The 20,231-nt window shown below is 39.2% G+C and overlaps 1 protein-coding gene across 6 annotated transcripts in view; it reads left to right on the forward strand.

Moving 5' to 3' along the window:
- Window positions 1-20,231, forward strand: part of SPIDR (scaffold protein involved in DNA repair) — a 203,068-nt gene that overhangs the window by 68,263 nt on the left and 114,574 nt on the right. For all 6 annotated transcript variants that reach the window (XR_010829669.1, XM_066992950.1, XM_066992951.1 and 3 more), the window contains one exon: window positions 10,294-10,513. Coding sequence is in view for 5 of the 6 variants with exons in the window: in XM_066992950.1 (XP_066849051.1) it covers window positions 10,294-10,513 (220 nt within the window). In the remaining variant the exon portion in view is untranslated. The remainder of the gene's footprint in view (window positions 1-10,293; window positions 10,514-20,231) is intronic.

Raw genomic sequence — 20,231 nt, forward strand, 5'->3', positions numbered from 1 at the left:
CCTTACAATTGCTTCTAGTCCAGAAATGTGACGTGTCAGCAAAGCAAAAGCCTACCACTTTCATCTTTTTAGGTTCACACTAAGGGTCTCTCACTGTTCTGAGATTCTTCTTGGATTTATTTCCCTATGTTTTGCCCGGTAATATTTCTAAACCACTCAATTTCCACGACTGCTTCTGACTTTGGCAACAGAAGTAGAGGAAAGAACTTATCAAATGACAAACTTAAATGATTTGTGGAAGGAGCCTGAAGATTAACGTGGAGGATTTAAGTAACCTAGCTGCTGCAAGAGCTGTCAAGTGATTTTGGTTATTCGATAGACGTGCAGACCAGGAGTTCATCGTTAAGGCAAAGGGGAGCAATTTCAAGTGAGATCAGTCTGAAGTCTTATTTCCATCTGAGACCTAAGGAAAAATGTTTCCAGAACTGTGGGCTGTGCCTCTCTTCTTGTTGAGCATTTCATGTTACAGAATTTTATGCTTTTGTTTTGCTGTTTTTCGGTTTTAGGTTGTATCAACATCCACATTATCCCCAAAAAAACGCATTTTTTTTTTTGGCTTTAAGTTTTTCGAATTCCTTTGTTTGCTCCGTGTGACCTCTTTTGGTAAATAACCATTGTGGTTTGGCTGCTTCTTGGTCACTGGGATGAATCACTACCTCAGAAAAGAGCGCCTCCTTTCAGCATGCATTTTCTGTTTATTTTTTCTGTAGTGCTCGGGGGTCTCGCTTTTGTCTGAATCACTCCTCGGGGCAGAAGTTCTGTGCTTTCCACATTTTGACAATTTTGGAGTTACGTTCGGCAGCCTACCCCGGTGTTGGGGTGAGTGACGGCAGTCTTGCTGAAAGTGCAGACACAGGTGGAAATGAGGACATCGTACAGCAGAAAGAAGTGGGGGAAGAAGGCCTTTACTCTTAATTGGGTCTTTCTGATTGGTAATTCCACTTCTGTAATTAACCTAACCCTGTCACTGAGGCCTGAAAGGAGGTACCATAGAAGCTTGCCTTGCACTGCACAGCGCTAGTTGGATGCTCCTATGGTTTGGGATGTCAGGCTCTTCTCCACAAATCCATAACGGCTTGTTCTTCACAAGATGTGACAGGGAGGCTAAAAGGTGTACAGCCATCATAAGAGCAAGGCTCCGTTCAGTCAAGCTGGTGGTTGGAGAGTGCTATGTGAAAAGGCTTTTAGACCATTTGCAAGCTTTTTTTTTTTTTTTTTTTTTTTTTAAATTTCCCCTCCTGTATTCTGTGCTGCAACTTCCCTGTGAAGTTTCCTGTTTGGGCAAAGAGATCTGGACAGTTGAGAGAGAGAGAGAGGGAGGAGGAAAAAAAAACCAAACTTTAAAACCTTTTCCTGTCAACATCTGCTGGTTATGTGGGGATTGCATGAGGCAGAAGGAAAAAAACATAGTGCTTTTCTGAGTTATGTTCTGAAGACTCTCCTGTCCATAGGAGAAGACACAAACAAGATTTAAAGCAAACTCATGCAGATTCTTTTCAAAAGTAACTTCTGAAATCTCACCTTCTATGCATTTTGTTTTCTGCTCTTTGTTTTTTGTGCAGTTATTATCAAAATGGTTCTTTACTGAAAATGCTGACACATATTATTCTGTAGAGTTCGTAATCTGATATAAGATAACTGGAATTTGTTGGTCTGATTTGGGACGAACATTTTGTGATTGGGTTACAATTGAATTTGAGTAATAAATCGATAATAACCCCAAACCATCAGCATTTCCTTTGAAACAGCACTTCTCCCCCCACTCCTTCCTCTTGCGGGGAAGTGACCTTCAAGCGACTGAAGCGAGAGGAGCACGTGAGGGGAGGAGGGTGAAGCCTTGAAGATGAAGATGGGGTTTCGTGTGTAATAGTGCATTTTCAAGGAGGCTGAAAGGCTGACAAATGAGGATATAAACAATCACTCCCCCACCTTCTAGTTTCAGTGACTAGTTACGATGTGGGGGAAGAAAGGATTTGAGCAGCTTGGATGTGATGAGACTTGCACAAAAATTTATGTCTGTGGATGAAGAAAACAAGGATAGTCCTTAACACGCTTTCCTTTTACCATGCAAAATGTTTCTATAAATACAAAAGTCTGAGCTTTGTTAGTTATTGCTTATTTTCTTAGTTCTTGATAATTTCATTAGTTATTAGTTAATACTATAATTTAGAGAGATGGCAAGCGGCCAGATTTCTGTTTGTCATTTTTTGCTAGCCAAATGTCTGAACTTGTCACAGAGGGAAAAATCAGATGTAAACTTGTCTTTTTCAAACAAAAATTCTTTGTATTGTTTTTGTTTTCTTGTGAGAAACAATAATGGCATACACAATCACTTTAAGTAGCTTACATATGTTGTTATAAAGAATGTATAATGTTTAAAGTAGGGCCAAATTCAGCAGCCTCTTTTTAAATTAATATAGATGTGGCAAGAAGCCATCATGCCTGCAAGACTTGGTATGTTTTGGAGAAAAATCTTTTTGAATGGCTTCAGAAGTTACCAGCCCAGGAAGAATAACAATATGTATGGATGGTAATAGCAAACAGATGTTTTTGTACAGGCTGTGAAAATGTTGGAATCTCAGTGCTGCCTCCTGGCTTTAAACGTTGCCTTTTGGATTGGAAGGGTCTGCTCGGTGTATATCGGCTTGCTGAGTTTGTTATGCATATACCTGCAGGCTTTTACGTGAAAGAGAAGGGAGAACGATAATGGAATGCCAAGCAAAAGAACACATTTTCTTTTGATTTGTGCCTGTGATTTGACATTTTATACTTCTGACACTTGAGAATGAAAGTAAAACGTTGTGGCCTGAACCAGAAAATGTAGGCTTGGCTATTCTTCCACTGCAGATAGTAAGTGCTGTCCCAGGAGGGTGTCTAGTACTGCAGTTTTGAAACCTGCATTAGACAATTAGAAATTAAATATCGTTGGGATAAAATAATGCCTTTGAAAAAATAATTGAGGGACGAATCTGGAAGTGTGTTGCTAATTTACTTTATTAAACAAGGCATAATTTTTTTTTGTTTGCTTCATACTTCCATAATGTAGATCTGATCAAGCCATCAGAACGAAACACATTCATACTTTCATTCTTAGTACAGTAAGTACTGTTAACAACATTAATTGCACAAGATTTTGTATTTTCAGCGGGAAATGTTATTACGTAAAAGCTTTTAGCTGGGATTAATAGAACTTTGATCTGAGCGTAACACCACCTGTATTTCTTGTAGTTCGTATTTCTGAAGAACTTGCCATTTAACTAGAAATATAACTTAACTTTCCAGACGCATTATTTAGAAATATCTGTGATGTTAGGTACAGTACAAATCTGCTTCTAAACTGCACTTCATCTATATGATTTGTGTTTGATAACTCTAAGTGAAAGTAATAGTAATTTGTTTAAAAGCATCTGTCCTCCTATATCATTCAGACACCATTAAGTTCAAGAATCGTATGTTGTGACAGGGTAACTGGTAAGAACAAATACAGGTTGTTCTGACTGCCTTTGCACACACACAAAAAAATACTTGTTAGCTATTTTTTTATAAGTAACATGACTTAAAGCAATCTCATCCTTCTCCCCATCTCTTGGATTTTCTTCTGAGTTTGTCTTGTGGTTGTTTGTTTGTTTGTTTTTTGAGGGGTGTTGTTGGGAACTCTTGTCTGAATGTCATTTTTAATTGATTTGAAAGGAAGGTACTGAAGTACTCTTCCTTTTGCATCTTACCCTGCTTGCTTTGTTTTTCATTCATCGACGTGACTTATGGTGCAAGTCTTGTGGCTGAGGAGTTTGTGAAGCATTCCTTTCTCTGACTGTTACTTTCTCATTCTGGCTTTGCGTGATAGTTCACATGTATGTTTACTGCTTAATGTGCATGCTCTTTATTAATAGAGACTTTTTACTATTGCAGTAATAATGCTTTCCACTATGCTTTTCTTCATGCTCACGTATGGGTAATTTTTTATCAAAATGCTCAGTGGAGCAGAGTTGTTCATGGTTTGCCATTATATTAAACAGCAAATTTTACTGTGTTTGTGAGATCTGTGTGCTTGCAATTCACTGTTTTCAGCATTGGTACTTTGGCCCTCATGAAAACTTATTTCTACCTTGTGTCATGTATGATTGTTATATTCAGACTGGAGATGGGCACATCACATCCTTCGGCCCTGTGGGTACGACACATTCTGTGGACATTGCAAGATTTTTAAGTTCTTATGGAAGAATGGAAAATTCAAAAATTCGGAAGTAACCACTGCCATAAATCCGGCCTGCCTTTCGTTTCACAGAATTTTTTGACCTTGCTGATACTGCTTTTTTTTTTTTTCCTTCTGCTATTGTCATTACTTCTGCGGAGACAAGTCCTTTTCTCCTCCTCCCTAGAGAGGGAGGTTTTCTGTCCAGGCAGTGACAGCAACACAGTGTCATCACATCCCAGGAACGCCTGGTGTTGGAAGCTCCATCTGCTTCCTTCCGCTCTGAACCGTGGCAAGCTTGAGCTGACATGCACAGAGGCACATTGGGTATCCCAGCTAGCACGTTCAAATCATAGAGAACACAGCAACTTAAACCCGCCCCTGCTTTCTGTTCAGGTGTTACACACTCCAGCTTGTTCTCCTGAAGCATTTATCTCCATCCCGTAGGTCCTGTAGGGAGTAGTATTGGAGGTCTGTCACCTTACTGTAAAGATAAATTGCTCCATATGAAGGCTTTCCATTCAAGACTACAGGTGCTCTTTTTGAGCACTTGATCAGTAAGTAACATTTTAGCAAAATTCACTTGAGCAAGGTGAAACTGCATGTAGTCTTAATGTCAATGTAGTAGTGTCAACTGCATGTAGTCTGATGTCAACATTTGATGCATTTCCCTACATTGATGGACCCTGTGCTTGCAGTGTGCTCAGCTTCCCATCTCTGTGCAAAAAAAGAAAATAGAGACTGCATTAAAATATGCAGTCCCCAAGAGATCATCATTTCTATTTTTTTCTCATTTGTCTGTCTCATCGGTAGTTACGGAGTTATTAAAGCGAACTTCAGAGTTGTATTTCAGGCACCGAAGCCAGAATGTCTGAACATAATTTTATTTTAGGATTGTGCTCCTCCGTGTTTTTACTTTTCTTCTCTCAAAAGTTCGTTCTGGTTGTTTAGAGTCAGTGCAGAATAGCTTCCTTCGTAGTCTACCTCCTAGGCTGCCCTTGGCGTATCTAGTGAGTGCATTCTTCATGAGCATGTACATTTAGCGTTGATGCAGCTCCATGGCTTAAACATAGATGTCTGCTGTGAAGCCACCTTGTTGGGTCTGAAGATTGTCAAGAGCCTTCGCTCTGTCAGACACCATGGAGTTGTGCCAAAGTTTTAAAAAAGCTCAACGTCTCAGGGTCCACGATCTCCAAAGGAACACAGATTTTTTTTTTCCTTTTTTTTAATCCTCCTGGAATTCAGGGTAATGCAAAACGTCTGCAAAATGTTGTGTTAAAACGTGTTTTGCTGCCATGGTATATACTGAGGGGCAACATCACCCTGTGTGCTGAAGGAAGTAACAGAAATTAAAGGAACTGACCAGGGAAACCGATATACTGAGTGTGAAACTTGTCTGTTCATTTCCCATGCGTTTGAAATGTTGTGGATGAACTGAACTACTTCATGGCCAGGTTCCACATTGGAGTGAGAGATCAGTATCCCAGAGGTCATCTGGAGTTAGACAATTAACGTGGGACATGAGAGCAGGTTTGCGAAGTGTTCAAACCAAAAATTCATCTAGCTTAGGATCTTAGCAGTGGCAAGAGCTAGCAGAATGCCTGGGAAAACTTAGAACAGGGCTAGCACTTCATATTATTTTTTTGAAGTATCCTCCCAGTTTGCAAAGATCTCTGACTCAGGGACCGTCTGTCTGAACCAGAGCTAGTAACTGTGTTCTTAGTAGTTCTGAATTATTTTTTTTCCTCCTACCAGGAAGTTACCGGTTGTTTTTCTGAACCCGTGCATAAAATGTAGACCTGTTTTGATTGCATAATTGGGAAATGCCAGGCTTTCTTTTTCAGAAAGTATGACCAAGACCTTTGCCAAATTTGTTCAGTTATTACTGTTGCCAAAAAGACTTTTCTGTTGGATTTCTAAGGTTCTGCTGACAGTAGCAGTGAGTGGTCGATGTCCTATTTGCCTGGTTTGGGATGATTTCTTTATCTGTCTCTGAGGAGCCTGACGTTGTTTCTGGCAGTGTGTCTGTGCGTGCTGGTGGGGTGGTGCCGTATCTCCCTTACGTCAGGGAGACGGGATGGCTTCTTGTCAGAGCTTCTCCTCCCTCGGCTGTAGGTGAGGGAGGCTCTTGTCAATAATGGAGAGGTTTCTCCAGAGCCTCTTCCCTGCCTAAATGGCTTGTTCCTCCCCCAGTTAGCTTCTCCTGTTGGTTTCACTTGTTCTGGACCGCTTGTGAGATCTGGAGGAATTCATTAGTTTCATCACAGTCCCCACCTAGCAGTGATTTCTGTTTGTTGTCTTCCAGTGATTTCTGCTTATTGTAGCAAAGTGTTCTGCAAAGGGGCTGATGTGAAATTTACGGGTAAAAACTGACCCAGCTCATCACTGGTACCTGACTTTTCTTGTTGATCACAGGACACTGGAGTACCTTTTGAATCACTAGCAGCCAGCATGTTGTTGCATGTCTTTGAAGGCTTCTCCTCTTACTGACAATTCTGTGAAGAATTTTCTGTGAAGAAGTGGGGGAGCATTACAAGCTCTGGTGGCTCCTTTTAAAAGTTCACAGTCAACCAGCTTTTGACCAGATTTATTGGTGCTTTTCTTTCTCTTTGTGGCATCTCAAGCTTTGCGTACCAGGGATTGATTTACACTTCACACTCCTGGGATGCACAAGCTCTGTCTTTATATTCATGGGGCCAGGTTCTTCAAACGCTTCTTGACTCTTTGTCAGTGGATGTCTTCTCTGACTTTCTAGCCGACTGTTCAAAGACTACCGCAAGATGCTGTTGCAAAGGCATCTGGCAGGAACGATGAGCTTTGTTAAGCAGTCCTCAAATTGCTGCTCAAGCGAAGGATTTCTAAATGCATCCAGACAGCGCTCTCTGTGAATGTGCATGGGGCTACTCTCTCGATGGGAAGAGGAAGGTTACCTTCAAGTAAGGAAACTGAAGGTTTTGAAAGGAGCAGTCCGTAGGTACTTGTAGTTCTTATTCCTTCTCTGGGTGCTGAAGGAGTTTCTCAAGTACAGTCCAACCTGGGCACCACAAGGGAAGACAAGTAACTGGATGCCATTGGCAAACACGCAGTCCCAAGTTTGAGTTTCAAACTGTCTTTATCCAGCCTGGTTGGGCTGCCATTGGGCAGAGCAATCGTCCCTCTGTCCCTTCATTCCCCCCTTTCCGCTGTTCATCATTTGTCCTTTCCTTTCCTTAATATCTGCTCTTGTGCCTCGGTGGCTTTGCAGTTAGCTGGATTAGCGTATTGATTTTGGTTTAAAAAAAAAAAAAAAAAAGTAGTGCCAAAGAAATACATTTAAAAGCTCTAGACAGCAGAGTGGGGCGTGAAGGAATGAAGGAATATGCGATGTAGAAATGAGCAGGACTGCACCACAGTTGCTGCTTGAACCTTTTTTTAATTCTGGATACTGCCATGAAACCTGCACATCTGCAGGTTGGAATTTCTCGGGCTGTAATTCTGTTTTGCAAGTGAAATGAAGTGAATGAGGGCTTCAGCAAGCAAGAACTTCTGTGAATTATCCAAGGGTGAAAGAGAACATGGCAAAACCTTAAAGTAAGCTTTTCACGCGAATGAACAAACAAGTAAACTTCTCTGGAAGCTGTAGAAGTTGCAGTGATCCAGCCCGTCTCCTCACCCACAAATTCTCCCTTCAATGCGCAGCCACATATGTTTGATTTATTTTTGATTGGCATAACAATGCGAGAGCCAAATGAATTAAAAATCAAGCTACGTTCTGAACTTTGGTGTTTCATCACGTGCCAGGAATCCAAAGTGCTTTGCCATGTTGTTCGAGAGAGCGTTCTATCAGCAGCAGTAATAATAATTTGAGTAATTAAATTAAACTATCTCTGTGCATCTAAATAAACAAATAGATTGTGGTTCTGTAGAATGTGCGTGTGTGCCAAGTTTGAGACTTGGATAGTTGTTGAAATGGTGCTGCTTTTAATGTAGAGGCATTCTGCTTCGTTTAGTATCAGCTCCCAGTGTTTGGGCCAACTTTGACTGACTTACAAGAAACTCTGGTGGCTTGGCAGGGTTTTTTCTCCAATATCTTTCAAGAGACTTTCCTATCAATGTAGTTCTTCCTTAGTTTACCTAGTATTTTTAACTGTTTCATAGTCAGGAATATTTAAAAGATAGATATTAGGTTGCCATTCTCTTTTACAGTGATTTCTTCAAGCTGGCTTAACAGCTAACATATACACTGCTGACCAGTAAGAATTGTCATAAGATTTTGCACGTGAGAAATGCACCGTCCAGAAGTGATGAAGCCTCACGAGTTGTTTTCCTGCCCCTTTTTTGGTTTTTTTTTGAAACTGTTGGTGCATTTCATAATTGAAGTTGACTTTTTAGTGACTTATTTTTTAAAGTGGATGAAAATTGTGGAGTATGTCTAGAGGTAAATGTTCAGTTGCTTTGAAGGCTGAGGATTTTTGTGGTTGGGACGATTTGTTTATGCATTCCAGATGACTTGGGGTTGACAGAGGACCGTAACTACAGCTAGTCAGGCAAAATGCAATTCAAGTGTGAATATCCTAAATCCTTGCCTTTAGGCATAGAAAACTAGTCCACGCGTACACTTAGCAGAAGTTTGCACATAAGCAGACCTTAGGCAGTGCAGTATTTGGAGCGGCAGAGCAGTGTTGCAGCTTTCCCTAAGCAGGTGATAGCAGTGGCATCCGTCCATCTCTCTTCATCAGTTGGCCTCAGAGAACTTGGCGGCAAGGATCAGTTCTTTTACTCCTGCTCTGCAAGGAGAGGAGGTTGAGCTGCCATGATTCGGGCCGAATCCGTTCACATGTATCACTTGGGGGACTTCCTGAAGGAGCCCTTTATCCTGCTGGAAAACACCAGTTCATGGGAAACAGTGCTTTGCAGAAACATCTTGCATGGGATGAAAAATTGGTTCGAATAAAAGTGGTTTTGAGAACACTTTGGTTTTATATTTCAAAATGACTTTATTTCAGTTTTTCAGTTTTAGTATAAAATGTAATAAAGATTGGGGAATACAAAACAGGGACTTTTTTTTTTTTAATAGAATTGAACTTTATTTAATAAACCTGAAAGTTTTTAGGACCCGCTTTCTTTGGTTTGGGGTTTCTTGAATTTTTTTTTTTTTTAAGTTTCTCATAAACTTAAAATATTTTGACTCATTTTCCAAAGGAAAGGCATTCACAATTGTGAAATGGGCCTTAAAATAAACAAACAAATAACTAGTACAGCTCTGCTGTTAAGTTCCAGTACCACGTTCACAGTTCCTCCCCTGCTTCTTCTTTGCTGTGGGAAGACAGTAATTTATATCAGCTGTTTTTCTCGGGATACTGTGTTTTTCCCAACATGACTTGTGGATCAAAATCAGTAGAACTGGGGTTCTGCTGCCCCTGTCCTTTAGCACTGCGCCTTTCCCCACTAATGACAGCAGCATTTAGCAGGTGGATACCCATACCTCTTCTCCTCAGTGACCAGAGTGCAAACTGGAGCAGGGCTAGCTGAGAAAGACAATAAGTCTTAGATAAATCTAAGTCTCTCTTTCACCACGTTTGTCTCTAAATGCAAATCACTTTTAGATTCTTTGTACCTAACGGGTGCTCTGTTAGCTCGGTCCCTGACAACTGTTGTTTTGGGAAAGGTCGAGCAGGGCAAACACAGCTTCACTTTCACCTTTAATGCAGTGTGATTCTTCTGTTTTCAAAATAAATGTTTCTTGCTCAGTTTCTAATAAAAAAAGCTGGGAACAAAGCGGATCATTTGCAGGATGAAAAAGTTCAAATGCAGTGGGAGACGGGGGTCTCCTTTCTGTAAGAAGTTTGATTTCATCTGTATTCGGAAGAAGTACAGGTAGTATTTTGTCTCCACAGTTAAAAGTGCTTTAAAAACAACAACAAAACTTTAACATAAGTCTTTCGGTGGGCTGATGTACTGTATGCGTCATTTTTACGGATGTACATATGTACATATGTGCATGTGTACATATGTGTCATTTTTACAGGTAAGCAGAAAGCAGAGCACAGATGTTCCATGTGCCAGAATTTCTTTCCCCTCATCTAAATGTTGCATTTTTATTTTCATCTTTTAATTTCCAGATAAATCTGGTGTTTTAACTGTGAAGATCTTGGAGATGTTTGAGGAGTGTATGATCCAAGTTGCCATCTGCCAGCAGCTGGAACAGTCTCCTGCTATGACTTCATCCGACGATCTCGTTATCAATACCGTCGAACCAATACTCAAAGTCCTCTTTGCAAGAGAGACAGCAGCTCACCTGAAGGGTAGGCCCCAGGATGTCATCCACATCTATCCTCCGTGGTAAGTACAGGGAAGGGGTCGCACTTGCTGTAGCCCTGCCGATCGGGGGGGCTACGTACAAGGCTTGTTGGGTTGCTGTAGAAAAGACCTTGGAGGGGGTGGAACGGGGCTGTCTTCTGGTCAGCCATCTGTCTCTGCCAGCTCGAGAGAATTTGACAGATACCTTAAAGATAGCTCAGATAACAACTGAATGCGTAGTGTAATGCCTCCAGTGTTGCTCTGGGCTTCAGTTTTGTTTTCACTTAATATTTTCATGTTTAGAGTGATAGAAAGGCATGAGCAATGTCTTATCAATGATAAGGCCAATAAAGTACATACCTTCTAGTAGCAAAGTAGTTCAGGAATGCTCATCTGTTGCTGCTAGTATGGGTATAATGTTTCAGTGGAAAAGTCTGTATTAACTGTTTAGCATTCAGCAAAGAATATATGCAGCTGAAAATGGGGAAAAAGAAGAAACGTCGGCTAACACTATTTTTATGAAATCAGTAAACACCTTCTTGGTGGTTTCACATGGCTGCTGCTGTCACTGTCTTCAGTTCTCCAAATGCCTCTTCAGAGCAGCCCGTTAACCTTCTCTAGAACTCCCTAAAACATTTGGTCTAACTTTGTGATTTTTCTAAAGTGGATTACTTTCCTGATTTTAAGGGGTAGCATAAAGTGATGACTTTTCTAGTAAAGCAGATGGGTTTTGGCAGCTGTAGGTGGGAAGGTCTGATCTTTAAAAAAAAATCAGGAAAATTTTGAAATGGGGATATTATTCCTCTTCTCGCTCTTCTCCACACAAATTGTCAAATTTGATATATTTTTCTTAAGTTTCAGCATTCATTATCTGAATTTTAGCTTCCAATTGCAATTGAGTCCAGTCTCTAAGTGTTTTACCATATCCTTTTTTTTTTTTTTTTTTTACAAAATACTTCTTCCTATTTTTGTAAAGGTCTGTATCTATTTTTATCTTCAATTAATTTAATTCAATTAATTAATTACAAGTAATCTTATTAATTTTAATCTTTAATCAAATATTTTTGACAGCTGCAAGGTTTTTTTTTGGGGGGGGGGTCTGTACCTGGTAATCTCTCCTTTTTCAAACGTTACTTAACTCTTTTTGGAAGAGATCCACAGATTAGGGGAATATATTTAATCTGTGGTGTATTGTGGGTACAGATGCAACTACTGGTAGTTGAGATACAAAGAGGTCAGTAGCTAAGAGAAATACATCTGATTATTAATCAAGTCCTAGTCTGATATGAAACATCACTGCTCTTTTTTTCCTTCATCCTACCCCTCAAGGTGCTAATGTTCGGTCTCATTTCCCCTTTCTTTACGTGCTGTTGTTTCTCTAACCTACCAACTTCCATCTTAGATCAATTGTTCTCTTCAGGTTTCTTCTGTTGTTTCTGAACCATGAGGCATTGCCGTGAGACTGTATTTTTTTGTGCAGATCTTGGCCTTGGCAAAGACTCTTGAACCAGCAGAACTGTTTTGGTTAGGGTATTATTCAACATTTTCTTTCTTTTTTCTTTTCCTGAAAAGTTGCTCTCCAGATACTTAGCAGTGTAAGTCTTAGACTGCGCTAGGTTTTTCCTTGTCAGTTCTGGGAAGATGCAACTCTGCATTGGTACAATCCTTTCCAGACTACAAGCATCTGTAACTGTACTAGTGCTGTATTCTCATTTCTTAGAAAAAAGAAGAAAAAAAAAAACCTTTTCAGATGATGCAGACGTGAAACTCATTCCTATACATACACACACACACACACACACATATATATATATATATATGTGAAGTGAAATTTCTTGGGAAAACTTTGTCTGTCTGTTCCCAACAATACCACTTTTTGTTTTTGTTTTGTTTTCTTTTTTTCTTAGTAGGATGCACTTTTCGTGTAAGCAAAGAGTTATTTCATAAAACCAGAATGTTTTGGCAGGGGACATGTCTGAGTTTCCAGAATTTCTGTCCTGACCTATGTGGCTCGTAAGGTACTTTCTTATAAAGACGTTAGTAAATTGAGGCAAAATTGCCTTGTATCTCATCTCTAGTCCTGTTTTTTGTTGTTTTGGAGTTATCTTAGTGTTGGTTGTCCCTTTGTTCACTCAACCTGAAGTGAAAACAAGTTGGGCTGGATATTGTTAAACTAAACCTACTGGCAGGAGATGGGTGTGCGGGGGTTGTTTTCGATTATTATTTGGCACTTTTAGTTTACATTAATGGGAAACTGGACTTGTACACTTAATTGAAGTTTCCTCTATTATTACATTTCTAAGTTTCTATTCTGTTAAAACTCTTACTTGTGAGCTTTTAACACTGAAATGTAGTTTCTATTACTGTGTGTCGGATATGCACTTCCATCATAAGAACCAAATGCTGGTTGTGATTAAAAACGCTCTCCTATTGATTCAAATGTGGGGCTAAGGTAAAAAAGAATGAACCAAATCTCCCCCTGACATGGTGAAATAAGCGTATTTACTTGTCTTATTTGTATCACTAGTCAGAAACAAAGGGGAACAAACAAAGTAATAGATGCAAGGGATCCTTGCAAGGGATAATCCTTGACTGACCTGAGTGTGCTTGGGACACACAGCGTCGCATGCATCCTTGTCCTGTGTTTTGAAATACTTGTATGGTAAGGCAGAACGTGGCGAGAGTGGGGAAATGGGGTGATTTATACGTGGATTTCTGCTGCTGTACAGTTATGTCTGGAGTGTAGAATTTTCTGATATCTTCAAAATTATACACCAGAATTATTTTCTTATAGGTACGTGCTGTGCTTTCTGACCAGGCTCTTGAGTAAGTGGGTAAGATAGCAGATACATGTGCTGCTGGCTTCTGCTTGTGCCCTGTATTCACGAGCAAAGCCTGAATGCATCGTTCTGGAGCCTTTGCAATATTAGACTTTGCTTTTCTAATTGTATTTGTCTGTGGTAGGAACTCAGTGCACAGCTTGGTGTGTGAAACGTCTCTGGCAGAAGGCTTACATAAATACTTTGGGAGGCAGTGTTTAGAGATCTGTTGATATGTTTGTTGGTATTTGTTTGCATACAGACTCCCGTGACACTTAAGCGCTGGAATGCAAGCCAATTAATTTAGAAAATAAAATATTGACAGAAAGCCAGTTATAAGTATCTTATCAACCTGGACATTACCCATGAGAGTGGTTTCACTGACTTCAGAGTGACTTTGTGTTTGAGTAAGAAATTGTAGGATTGAGCCTGGATTTCTCTATAACTGGACATGGGTTTCTTCAGCCCAAAGTCTAGCATCTTAACATGCATAATTGTCACTTGCCATGGGGAAAACAACTCCAATAGGCCGATGAACATTTTCAAACCAGTGTGTCTGATGGAACAAAGAACTCAGCTGCCTGTCCTCTGAGCCATCTGATGCGAGCTGCTCTGATCTTGAGGCTGTATAGATGCATTATTGCAGTGCTGTATTGGTTAAATAAAGCCTATTAACTTGGATGCATGACATGAAAGCAGTTGCGTGTTTTGGGCTGGAGCTGGTTTGTGTCTGGCCAGCTGGGAACACAAGAGGCAAAAGAACTCATCCCTGCCTGCCCCTGCCTGTGCAGGCTTGTCTTTCGTTGTCTTTGCAGTGCCTGAGCAATTTCTTGGATTAAGAATTTGAATGAACACCTCGTAATTTTTACAAACTTATTCTGAATCATTAAGTGTTTTTAACAGTTGGAAAAGGAAAAGCTTATTACTGAGTGTAATTAAATCAATTACTAAGCCTATATTCATGTCGCAGAAATATGTATCCAGCAAAAAGTGAAGACTGCTTGATATTTCAAAGGCATGTAAGAAAATGGGAAGGAAGGTCTCTAGGTTCCACTGGAGCTGACTGTATGGCTTCAGTTTAACTAGGGTGGGTTTTTTTTTGTTTAATTATAAAAATGATAAAATACGATTTCCAATACCTCACAGAAAGTGATAGAGTTTATAATTTTGGAGACTTGATTAAGAATTAATTTTTCAGCTAATAGTAGAACTTACGGATAGTTTTCTTCAGCTATTCCTACCTCCTGCTCTTAGATATGTCTACTTTCAAATATTTGAGATAAATTAAACTGAAGAAAATGGTGCGAATTCTTTTCCTTACCATTAAATTTAACAACTTTAAAATGTTTTGCATGTACTTCTGAAGTTAAACTACTCTAAGTATGTTGATATACAGTCATTGTCAATAACGATACAAACCAAGAGTGATTTGGGCAGGCTCAGAGATCCATCCATACCAATTAAACTTGATGGTCTGGTATGAAATCTGTAGTTCAGGAGGTTCTCATGCTGCTGATAACTGGATGGCTGGGAAAGTATGAAGGGGAAAGAACCACTTTGTGTTCTTTTCTTATATTGTCTGCAAATGCTAGCTATTAAGCACTGTAGAAGGCAAGATCCTTGGCTGGATAACTGCTGTTCTCTGTGCAACCTCTCTATTGTTTCTTTTTAAAACAAACAAAAAAGGTTTATTTTAGGAACTCAATATGGTAAGTATATAAAACACTTAATTCTGTGACATCAGCAAGCAACTTGAAAGTTGTACTTTAGTTTCTCTTAACCTATGAAACCACGGGGAATCATAATTACTCAGCTTTGAAAGCCTTCCAGTGCCTGGTGAAAATGTTTAATGTGGACTTCTCTTTTATACTTGTTACTCTAGATTCAGCCTTTCCTCAGTGAAATATATTTAAAAGAGTTCAAATTATTATATACTTACCAACAAGGAGAGCACACACAAAGCATTGCTACAAATCAGCTGATGTACAGTAACGAAACCTTTGGCCCATCTTAAAGGACTTTTGACACAAATGATGTAAATTTTTGGTGTAGAAATATCCAAGCAAGCTCTGAACAAGTTTGTGTACGGGAAACAATCTAGCTTTGTGGACTTGCATATTCTACTTCTTGAAAATTGTCCTGGGTATGCTGTAGGCTGTTTCATTGGCTCAGCAGCAAAACTTAGGATAAATGGATATGTCACTGTGATTTTTGCAGTGTCTTACCTAATACACTGTCTTACATTGCATGGTCTTACTTAATCTTGGTGAGCAGTAAGAGGGAGCTAAAACACAGGGAGCTAACATGAAATAGGTGTTTTGAACCAGTGTGACTGGTGTTAAAAAGTGTTTGCCCTCCATTTGATGAAGATAGAAGCTTTTTATCACTGCTGCTGTAGCTGGTTAGGGGAGGCGTTTAGGATCTCTGTTATAGAATACTTTGCTACCATGAGAAGGGTTATGTGAAAGTAGGATCCTGGGCTTTGTATATTAATGAAATGAGGAAATGGCCTACTGCTGCTCTGTAAGAAAGAAAGAGCCTATATCCTTTAAAGTTTTCTTGTTCCATAAAGGTAACACACAAGCATGCATTAAAGACATATGGAAGTAACACCTTTTGTATAAATTCAGTTTCCCTTCTTGTTCCACAGGGAGACAACTTCTTTGAATGCTTGATTGATCGTTTGGACAAAATTGATCTATGTTCACTGTCTTCCTTTGGTGAAATCTAAGCATTTATAAATGTATATGTACACACATACACATAAATATTCAAACAGATGGAAAAAAGGGGAAAAAAGATCAACAGTCAAATCCCTGCCATCAGAAAGATGTTAGCTCTGTCTTTGCATTCTTTCTTTGAAGATGTTACAATAGCAGAGTGTCCCTCTGATAAGAGGGACGAGGTTCACTCAGAAGATAAAATTCTACAAAACTTCAGAGTTGTAAAGCCAGTGTGGGCACTATTTCTAAAGTACATATGGGAATGGCCTTCAAGCCAAAGATCAGATCATATCATCTGCTTGGAATTGCTTCTCAGAGACAATGCAGTTGTGAAAATTGAAGCTCCTTCCAGAAGAAGTTGAAGCAGCTGCAGGTTTCTTGCAAGTCTTTATATTTTTTTTTTGTTAGGATATACCTTTCCCAGTACAATCACTTAAAATAGGTGATTTTTTAAGAATTGGGAATACATATATAGTGTTTATGAACTGAAAGTTGTCTCTAACGAGCTTTTGATATAATTTCTATAATGCTTTTTTTGCTTTATCCATTTTGACAGAGTAGTCCTTAGGATTTTACTCATTTTTCTATTTTTAAAAATAAATTTGATTTTCTTAATTTTTTATATCCCCTCATGTGAAGGGTGGAAGTTGTATCTGTAGAGCTGCTCAAACATATCCTATTTTATGTCTCCGGAACTAAGGAGATTAAGCCATTAGTATGACTTGTGTTTGTTCATCTACCATCTAGAAAATCAAAATACTGCCAATTCTTGGTAATCAAATCAATGCATAATTATGTTTCTTCATAGGCAGGTATATTCTGGAATGACGTAATAGTAAAAAATAGACTTATGAAGCTTTAATTCCAAGATGATAACAGTTCATTTGTGCCATTTTTGTGATTTGTCACAATCACCGGAAGCAACGTATGTGGTGTTTCGGATGTGGGCTATGCCTAATAAACATAGGAACATGATCTGTCCTTCTACAATGAGATAGAATTGTTTATTTTTATCACTGTGCTGTGGGTGTATTATATGAATGTCATACATAAAACATTAATACCCTGAAAAGCACAGATGAAAGAAGTGTTCTCCATGAAAGGGGTTTTCCGTGGAGAATTGAATGGAGACATGTTCAGAGAAGTTGGGAGGCTCAAGGTAGTAGTTTCAGAGATTTGTAGACGATTATAACTGGATTTTTAAACACGACTGTCTATCTCTGGCTTAATAGCTGATGGTATCTTGACATGCTGGAAAAAGGGGACTTTCCACTGTATTGTACCAATGTTGTGCTGGGATTGTTGATATGTTTGTTTGCTTTCAGCCAAATCAGAGGAGTCAGAAGCAGGGGAAGTGTTTGTGAAGCAGCAGCTTGGTTTTTAGATCAAGGTTTAAATGCATTGTTATCTGCAGGAAAATCTCCAGCAGGGGTAAAATATGTACCTTTGTCAAGATGGATGTCTGAATTGTGTACAGCGAGTCAGTTGTTACGCTCCCGGGCTCACGAGGGCTATGAAAGCAGCCTGGGGACACCTGGCTGAAGGCAGCATTGCGTGGTGTTCCTGGGAAGTCACCCTGTGCTCCCGAGGGAGCCTCCACCAGAACCACTTTCTTCAAGGTGGGCCACTTCGGCTGTAAGAGTAAAGCAGGTATAGAAAAGAGGCAGTGAAAATAAATAGCTTATGCTAGGGGGTTGGCTTTCTACATTTTTGTTAAATACTAGGTACCGTCCAACATTTGTCCTACTGAAATGGTCATCATGTCCACTTCATGGGAAGAATCTGAAGTACCTCACTGTGACACTTATATGCTGGGGAATTAGCATACATTTGAGATCGTGGTTTTTTATGAACAGAAGAGGAAAGTGATGTTTTTAAACATCCATTCCTCAGAGTCAGTGGTGCCATTTAAGTTTGAATCCTTAAGTTATTGGGGGAAAAAATATTCAGTGAGAATGAAAATGTCCTATCTTAATAATCACAAAATATTCTCGTCTTTAAAATTTAATAACGCGTACCATTTTTTTAAATGAAAGGTTTGTACTTGAAACTTTCCAGCTTTTATAAGTGAGGAAATTCCAAGCATTTTGTAGTGACAGATACAGTTAGTGGGTAGTTGTCCACTGACGTCAAAAACAGAGGATGGCGAACAGCTTTGTTCATGTCAACGAAAAATGTAGAGTCTTGGATAAACTCTGTGTTAGCAACAGAGCTATCAATGATATATGAGCAGCTTCACATGAGTTCCCATGTGCATTCAATCCAATGCTAAATTCCAGATCTTGTTTAATGAGCAACTGATGGAGCCAAGACCTGGCACTGCACAAAATCCTGCAGTCTGCTTTATCCAGTCATGAAGGAAAAACAAACTAAATAAGTTCAGATGAACAAGTTCAGAGTTACTGCAGGGTTATTAAAAAGTTGTGATTTGTATTCCTCTGCTAATGTTTATGACTAACACATTTGGGACGTGTAAAACAATACTTAATTTGTAAAAAAGGTTGTGTGCCAAAATTCCTGCAGTAGTTTAACCACTAAAGAACAAGTTTTGCCTGTGAATGGGTTTGTTTAAATGTTTGAGATTATCAGTAATCAGCTAATCTTTTTTTTTTTTTTACATTTACATTGTGAAAAATGATGTTTTGTTGTTGAACTGCTGTCCAGCACGGCTGTGTTAACTTTGGGGAAGACTATGTATTTCCATAGCTTCACCGTGCAGAAACAGTTTTAGAATTAAGTGATGCTCTCTTCAGCAGGTGTGCTTGGCTACTGTAATGGTTGCTGTGTAGTTAGACTTGTGTGTGCATTTCTGTATGCAGTTGTGTCAGGCTTTGAATATGCTGGGTATTTTATATCATATTAAATATGCTTGTGCCTTGTGCAGTTCTGCATGGATAACGACATGCATAAGGTTTGAGCTTCCTAAGTTGTCATGTATGGTGATTCCCTTCAACGTGAAGGTAGACCTTCTCAGACTCCTCCTCTCAGATGTCATACTTAACTGTAGGTAGATAAAAGTTAATGACAATATTCCTAAGAAAAATAATAATTTAAAAAAATATTTTAAAAAATGAAATACTGCTTTCAAAAATTTCAAACAACTGAAATGTTGCTACCTAAAATGCACTGCTTAAAACATTCTGCTCTATCGAGGGGCAGGGGAATTGCTGTTAGTTCTACCAGCCAGATTGCTTTCCATACAGTAAAAGCTCATTGAAAAAATGCCCGTGATTTTTATGTATTTTTGGCAGCAACAACTTGCTTTGGTATATGGAGCAGCTCAACTGTGAAACATTCAGTGCAGTCTTTTGTGTGTTTGAAGCTTCTCTTTCTGCTAGTCTTCTGATTCAACAGTAACCATGCAGTTTGCAATATGTTACTCCTCCCTGAGTGGTAGGCTGTTTTGACAGCTTCCTGAGATGGCTTGAAAAAGTATTCCTCTTGTTACTGTCTCAGCACAGTTCTCTGGCTGACCAAGTCTATCCCAGCAGAAGGATCAGAGATAGTAGCCATGGCATTAGAAGTGGTGTACAACCATTAATTTTACCCTTGAGGGATTCACTGTGTGTTTTGAAAGCCAAATCCTGATGGGGCTTCAAAACAAACAAACAAAAAACAAACAAACAAAAACAACAACAACAACAAAATGCCACTATGTGGGACGTTTTTATTTTTTCTGCTTTAACCTCTTGGAGACTCCTGAAGCAATAACTCCTGTGTCTCTCCCTTTGATAAAAAGGTTAATAAGCCAGTGAACATTTCGGTGAATGGTTCCTTATCTCCCCCTTTCTTATGCTTTGGCTTTTATTTATTTATTTATTTATTAATGATACGTGTGTGTTGTAGAACAGATTATGGCAATTGGCTTTATATAGTCTTCTTTGGAGAATCATTGTCTATAGTCATTCTCCATGGTCCTTGGCAAACACCTTGTAATTGTAAACTGAGGCTGTAAAGAAATACCCCCCCTTTGCCATCTCTGAAGTGTTGTTGGGATGGTATATAAAACCATATATTTAATTGATCTTGTTTTAATTTGTCTTCCCAGGATGGCACAGCATGTCTGTCCTGTATGTTTCCCTGAAACAAATCACTTCTTAGAGTTGAGAATCGCTGTTGAGAAACTTGGGCAATGCAATTACATGAGACTTGTGCACGCATCTGTGTCTTAGCAATTACTGCTTGTCTTCTGGTTCTCTTAGCTTGTCATAAATATTA

Source organism: Anser cygnoides, chromosome 2 (assembly GCF_040182565.1).
Source record: "Anser cygnoides isolate HZ-2024a breed goose chromosome 2, Taihu_goose_T2T_genome, whole genome shotgun sequence".
NCBI lineage: Eukaryota > Metazoa > Chordata > Aves > Anseriformes > Anatidae > Anser > Anser cygnoides.